General features: G+C 39.8%; 1 protein-coding gene across 5 annotated transcripts in view; it reads left to right on the forward strand.

Moving 5' to 3' along the window:
• Window positions 1-7,408, forward strand: part of LOC126199367 (importin-11) — a 195,930-nt gene extending 188,522 nt beyond the window's left edge. For all 5 annotated transcript variants that reach the window (XM_049936261.1, XM_049936263.1, XM_049936260.1 and 2 more), the window contains exons 19-20: window positions 2,467-2,617; window positions 4,951-7,408. In XM_049936261.1, coding sequence (XP_049792218.1) covers window positions 2,467-2,617; window positions 4,951-5,055 — 256 coding nt within the window. In that variant the 3' untranslated portion in view covers window positions 5,056-7,408. The remainder of the gene's footprint in view (window positions 1-2,466; window positions 2,618-4,950) is intronic.
• The last annotated feature ends 292 nt before the right edge of the window (window positions 7,409-7,700 follow it).

Raw genomic sequence — 7,700 nt, forward strand, 5'->3', positions numbered from 1 at the left:
GAGACCTCGAACCACAAAAAAAAGGTTGAAAAAACTGAGATTTCAAGAGTTACACCTTAGGCCTGCGGACTGTAAGACAGGAAACAAAGTGCATACATTTTTCAAGTGTTCCGACATGGAGGAGCCCATGACCACAATATCATCCAGATAATTAATGCAGCCGGGGACAGGTATAGTCAGTTGCTCTAAAAATCATTTGAAAATAGCAGGGGTGCTAGCCACACCAAAAGGAAGGCGCAAATATTGAGAGAGACCAAAAGGATTATTAAAAACGAGAACTCACTGAGACTCTTCGCCCAGGAAGCTGCAGATACACTTCAGAGAAATCAGTTTTAGAAATGTACTGACCACCTGATATTTTCGCCAACGGTTCATCCTGGTGCAGCTTGGGAGAAGATGTGTGTTCATGATCAACTGTGCATTGACAGTAGTGCTGAAGTCACCACAGAGGCAAAGTTTCCCCAGTGGCTTCCGAACTACAGCTAGCAGAGATGACCACTCACTAGCCGTAACAGATTGCACCGCCTCAAGAGAGTGAAGTATGTCCAATTCTGTTTTCACTTGATCTTCCAGGGCAACAGGAACAGGATGCGCACGACAACCACAAGGCCGAGCTGTGGATTTCAAGGAAATATGAGCAGAAAAATTCATGGCACATGCTGTACCTTATGAAAACAAGACTGAAGACTCCTCGCACGATGTTTCCAATTGAGAATAGGATACCTGCTCAGACACAAGATGAACTGCTTCAGTTATAGAAGATGCAGATGCTTGAAATGCATCTATTCCGAACAAGATCTCACATCAGCAACTACCAACCACCAAAAATTTAATTGAGCGAACCACTGACTTGTAAGAGGCAGGTGCCTTAAATTGTCCCAACAGCACTATGTTCCGTTCGTTATAACGGACCAGCTCAAGTGTGACCATTGTCAATGATAGCAAGCCTAATCTCTCATAGGTTTGAAAACACAATAACATCACTACAGCACCTGTGTCGACCTGTTGCTGGCCCATTTGAGGAAAAACACTTAATTCAATAAACAACTTGGGAGAAGTCACAAGCATTGGAGCCCCACAGTCCTTGATCTGCTCAGCACTGTGTCCAAATGATTTACCACCACCAATGCCGCTTCCTCGTGCAAGATATCTGTCATTTAGTGGGCACATCTTGTGACACTTCTGCCACATCACCTAACTCTTCAATTTAGTCACCCACTGCCCGAGAAACTTCATGAAATTGTGCTGTTTGCAAAACTTCTGCCAAGGGTGATTTTCACAGAATAAAGCCTTATAACGCACTTCCTTGTCCGGAGCTAAACAGATAATTGCATTGCGCACCATAGTGTCTGCATAAGAGTCTTTATGAGCATCAGTAATGAACTGACACGTATGGCTAAGGCTGTGAAGTTCAGCTGCCCGGGTGCTGTATGACAGTTTTGGTTTCTTGCGGCATCGGTGCAATTCAACTCACGCCACTGTAACGTGGGGTGGTTTGCGATGGTAGTTGGACAATAAACTGCACGTGCGATCAAAAGTGAGAGCTGCTGACTCTTGTAAAGGGGCAAGCTGACACAATAATTGACAGGCCTTAGGTAGAATCCACACGAGAGAAAGAAGGCTTTGTACAAATTCGAGTCTGTCACACCGAAAGCCGAAAAATGCTGTCTGAAACTTTTTTGTAAGCATTCCAATCCTTGACTGTGTGGATGAACCAGTGGAACGGTACCCTGTCTGTTAACAGAAGCCAACAAAGTGGTCACATCCATAGTAAGTTGTTCAATTAGGGGTGGCAGCATGGCATCCATAATAAATAAACCTGATGAAACTTCACTTACAGATTGCACATGCCGAAACCATCCCATTCTCATCAGCAATCATTTAGTAACCAGGTACTACACAAGACTGGTACAAGTAACACATATAGGGCTTTCTTCATGAAGTTATGAACAGTAATGGAAATCACTCTCTCATAGATCCCCACTTAACAAGACACAGTTCACTGATGTGAACAGTACAACTGGAGAACATAAAAGAATGTCAGTTAGCACTGCTCTGTGCACATATATGCATGAGTTGCCAGCAGACTACGCAGCGGAGACTGCGTGGCGCACATGCCTTCCACAGGCTGCTTCCAACAATGGCCAGCCTACACTTAGACAGTTGGTGGCCAATTCACACACACACACACACACACACACACACACACACACACACACACACGTGTGGTGACACGACACTTGGAGCACTCACACTCACATGCACTGGTGGTGGGATACCGCAAATACAGTTTTGTTTTAAGAAGTATTTCAACAAATAGTGTTTATCTCTCTAACAGGTTGAGCATTTTAAATTCCGAAGCTAAGAGCACAACTCTTTGGTATTAAACTCTGTTGTTACAGTGTAACCGTGAAAGCCAGCCATGTCTGTCAAGCGTTTTGTACTGAATGTCTCTCTTGTTTCAAGCTCTTTACTGCTGTCGGAGCAATCGAGCCCTACCCCAATTATTCAAGATGATGATGTGGACTACGAATCTGAACATGACCATCGACGCAAGCAGTTGGCAGCCCATGACCCTGTGCATACTGTCTCACTCAGGGACTACTTCCAGATGCAGGTTTGTAGGCAGTCAGTATGTTTGTTGTAGATGTCGTAATTAATAAAGCTAGAAAACACGCTCATGCATGTACGCAACCCCCCTCCCCCACGACCACTAAAAAACACACACACACAGAGGAAAATGGGTATTGGTACAGAAGCAGCAAGGAGACTAGAGGAGGCTTAGAGCAGAAGGGTTGCGAGGACTTTCTAGGCTAGAGGGAAAGTTTCCACCTTCATAGTTCGAAGGAGCTAAGGGGTAAGTAAACCTAATGACTCAAGTACTAAAATAGCTATTGAAGTCATTGATATTTTGGTGTGCAGCATATTCAGCATCGGGGTTGTAAAGTTTACAGTTAGTCATAGTTCGTCAGTGGCCATTCTTACTGATAGATGAATGGGTAGTTGTCATCCCCGTGCAGAACACTGCTCAGTGATTGCTGCGCATCTTGTATATGATGTGGCTGCTTTCAGAAGTGGCCCTTCTTTTACGGAACAGGAAATGCCTGTTACTATACTTTGGTGGGAGGTGGTGGCTGATTGTATCACACAGGTATTGCACCTCTTATTATCCAAGTGAGGTGGGCGCAGTGGTTAGCACTCTGGACTCGCATTCAGGATGGTTCAAACCCACATTTGACCATCCTGATTTAGGTTTTCTGTGAGTATATCAAAATCACTTCAGCCAAATGCCGGGATGATTCCATTGAAAGGGCACAGCAGACTTCCTTCCCCAGCCTTCCCTAATCCAACGGGAACGATGACCCCACTGTTTGGTCCCCTTCCTCAAATCAGCCAACCACCTGTATCATCAGCAGGGGAATGATTTATGATGCAGGATTGGAAGTAGAATTTGCATAGAATTGATGAAGATATTGAATAGGCTGGGCAGATGATGGAGTACTACTTTGTGTGATGAGGGTAGCAGTTTGCGTAGAATCCTTCATTCAGTGCAAGTTGTAGCCAAAGGATGTGGTCTAGCATTTCAAGGCCAGGGTGATAATTAGTGGTCTACACAGATGAGAAAAATATTATCTGCATGTGCACAGTATTAAGTCTTTCATCTGCATCCACAAATATTACATATGCAACCACTTTTAACCCATTCAGTACATTGGAGTGCTGATGGTAGGCTCAGACCGGGCCTGAATTTTCATCTGCTGAAGTCAAAACTCATAATGTAAATTCCATTAACCAGCAATGTTGAAAAAATTAGGTCCACAACTTAAATACACTCTAGCCTATCATATTTTTGATATGTTCCATATGCTACAGCTTTCTTGTCAGAGTTAACAAAATGGATTTTGTGAAATTTTCTGTGGAACTTTACATCACAATTGGGATGCCAACCAAAGTCATGTTGAAAGTTGTCACATATTGTGTATTGTTTAAAGTTAGTCTTATTAAAATGTTAAACTTCTCACTGTAATAAGCATTGCATTGAGTACTTGTAAAATAGGTTCTGTATGATAAAGAATATTAATATATTCACTGATTTTCTACCAAACATTGTGTTGGATGTGGTACACAAACAGGAGTTAGTCCTTCTAATCATGATTCCAGTGGCTGGAGTAACCTATAAGAGCCTTCATGAAGCATTGTGGCAGTTTTTGTTGTGCAAGTGGCCTCTGTTAATGTAAATGGAACAGGAAAAATTCAGATGGAAGGCAGCTATAGGTATGATGGCAATGGGATGCATGCGTAATTGTTCACAGAACTAGGAAGAAGGGCATGTCATCATCTTTAGCTGTTTCGCATGTCAACAACTCCTCTATCCTTCCCAACAAACTGCAGATTGAAGCCAGTGAGTGGTACTCCACACCAAATGGGTAATAATAGTGACTTAAAACATAAATTATTATCCTATATAATGCAGATAGATAAATCTTTTAATATTGTCTCTGTCCTTTAACATTTATTCACAAACTATATATTATATGATTATCTGCCGTTATACATTGGGATGATTGCATCCTTGCAGACCGCTACTAATAAGGGTATTGATGATAAGTGATTGGTTTACAATGGTGATTATTTGGTGCCACACAAACAGATGAGACAGAAAGCAAGTCTGTGGACCAGTTAGGCAGGATATTTTCTGTCTCCACACCAAACAAGGTGGAGCTGTTGTTAAGACATGAGACTCGCATTCTGGAGAATAGAGTTTCAAAGCCCTATACCTGTGATTTTCATATTGGGATGAGATATAGCCAATTTCCATACTGATTCTGAGCCTTTGCTCCATTTCCATTTACTTCATTATCGACAGGACATGGAAACTTAATCTCATTTTTGCTTATACACTCCAAAAAGTTTGATCCCTTGTATACTTACCTCATTTATTGTTGATAGCTGACAGAACTGACACGCCAAATTGGGTCAGCGCAAATGGAGCAACTGAAACATACTGTTGATGTAGAGACAATGGAGCAAGCTCTGGAGTACATCTCACTGTAAGACTGATTATGGAAGGTGAAGGCTACAAGAAGGTGGACCTGACGCAGGAGGTAGATGACGGAACGATCTGTCAAACCGCCCAGCTGACTGACCTCGCATTTGGAATGTTTTGTCAGAGGATGTGTTGTTATGCTAATGTTATGAATACTCTTCTGATGTTACTCTATTTTTATATTTCACCATCATTGATATACCTTTGTTTGAGCTGTGAAAGTGTAAAACACTTTAATAACAGTTTTTATTTGTAAAAGTAACGTATTCAGTTACATCAGTGTACTGTGGTTTTCATTCAACCTGTTCCCTTTAATATGTCATTGTATTTGAGACCTCAGTACAGTTAATCAGTTCAGTATAAAATTTACATGGAAACGAAATTCTTCAGGAAAGAATTTTTTAAATAATTATGTATATTGCATATACAGGTACCATTTTAGTTGATATTTATTTCAAATTTTTGTGTACTGTATCTGGAAACAAGCCCCATGCTTTGTGAGTGTATATAAATAGTGTGAATGGGCAGAATTTTTGACATATAAGCAGTAATTTGGCTGTTGTGAGAAAGTTTCACAAACTGACGTAGCTTACTTGAGTTTCATCTGAATGAATTGTGCCTAAATTTGTCAGCAAAGGATAACTATCTGCTAGTTTTTGAAAATATTATTCATCTGGCTGTTCTGATTTATGCTGGATTTGAAAATTACAGTTTTATTATTCACACTGAAAATATTATTGCAGTGTGTCTTTCTGATAGTTGTAAAATTTGTATTCAGTTTCTCATCAACAGCAATATATTTCATGATGAGTTACAGTTAGTGTTTGTTACGTTTGAATAATCCACTAACTTTTTGTATATGTTTGAACAGTATTTTCTGAATAATGCTTGTCATAATTATGGACATATAACACCTGTAAATTATAAACATATTTCTATTGTTATTTTGTCATATTCCTTGTTATTGTTGTAAGCTGTAAAATATTTTATGTATTGTGAGACCAGCATAATACATATGAAAGTAACATTTTCTGAAGCAGTATGAGAGACATTAAAGTACTGCTATAGTCTCTAAATATTTCTTTGTGTTTGAGCCACACCACTGCCGTAAAAGAAAACATACCAGCTGGTTACTGGCATGCCTGAAAAATGTAGTGGCATTGCTGAAACATCACATTACTTAATTAATGGAATTAATCTACTGGTGCTACAATATTGATGAAATGGGAGTGAAGTGAACAAAAATATTTATGGTGCTTTTTATATTAGACAATATGCAAGATAAATTGTTATCCCTTTACACATGGATTATGTCCAAATAGTTCTGCAAGAAAGAGAAATTTAGATACCTTAGATTACATTTTATTACTTTGAAGTCGACCATTACCAGTTCCTAGTTTACAGAAATAGATCAATCTGTCAGCCATATACAGGCGGTGCAATATTGATATCCAGCCCAGTAGTTTCCATAAAAAAAAAGAGTATAATAGTTCATAAATTGAACTATTAAACCCTTTATTGAAGGACTTTTTCATGGCAAATTCTGACATGCAAAATTTTACCTGTCAACACAATAGTTGGAGGTAACTCCATTCAGCCCTCCTTTTAATTTAATGTACGTAAAAATTTAAGAAAGGTATGGATTTTAGTAAACAGAAAGCCCTGATTTACATTCATAAGCAGTTGAATTACACTCTCCTAGGTAGTAGCATCATTTTGGGAAAAAAAAAACGGGAGAGGAGCAAAATGGATTGCCTTGCTGATGGTACAGGTCACCTTTGCTGGGTGATGTGGTATAACAAATGGATGTTCATGATTAGATATGTTCCTGTGTTATTTACCAGTATGAGTTGATAGCAGATGTATCAAGGACTCTGATTCACCCTGTATAAACTTCAGCCTCACAGCCTATTTTAAAGTCAACCCAGGTGCAAGTAAGACGTATCACCTCATGTGGTTTTCAGCTTACTAATGCACTGCTATCAGCATATACCAACATGTATAGAAAACCTGTTGTCCAGTCCTTTCCATTTGCTGGACAATACACCAACCCATTGCTCCTGAATTGCCAGAGGGACACTCCGTAGTTACACATTGCCTCCATGTCACCTGAGCTCAAATCTGTTGAGCTCATGTGACATCACTAAGGAAATGTATGTGCTTTGGGCTAAGCTCCCAACAAACTCTTAAGAGTTACATGATTTATGGATCAGTGTGGCTTGCTGGTTCATGGAAGCCATGTTACAATGCAATGATGGCATCATCACTACAAAAGTGGGTGCCATATTTTGTTAGGGTCTAGTTCAATTGCTCATGGATGTAATTCGTAGAAATTTGGTATTAAAGTGAATGTAACACACACTTTACAGCTCTCCACCTCGTCCCCACTCATGGGCCTGTACTGTTTGTCATATCCATAGGAATCAGTGTAGCCTATCTGTGGCAGTTGTTTGTGTGGAAGTTAATAATGATGGATCTATACTCAACAAGGTACCGTGTGGTTATAATTAAACTGCAGCTATTCACAAAATTCCACTGCAGGCTTTAATTATCATATGATAGCAAAACTTAATAGAGATTCTAATGCATTAATGCAAAAGTGATTTACACTGGAAAAAGATTAGTTTCAATTTTGGGCACCATGTGCAAATCT

Source organism: Schistocerca nitens, chromosome 8 (genome assembly GCF_023898315.1).
Source record: "Schistocerca nitens isolate TAMUIC-IGC-003100 chromosome 8, iqSchNite1.1, whole genome shotgun sequence".
Lineage (NCBI taxonomy): Eukaryota > Metazoa > Arthropoda > Insecta > Orthoptera > Acrididae > Schistocerca > Schistocerca nitens.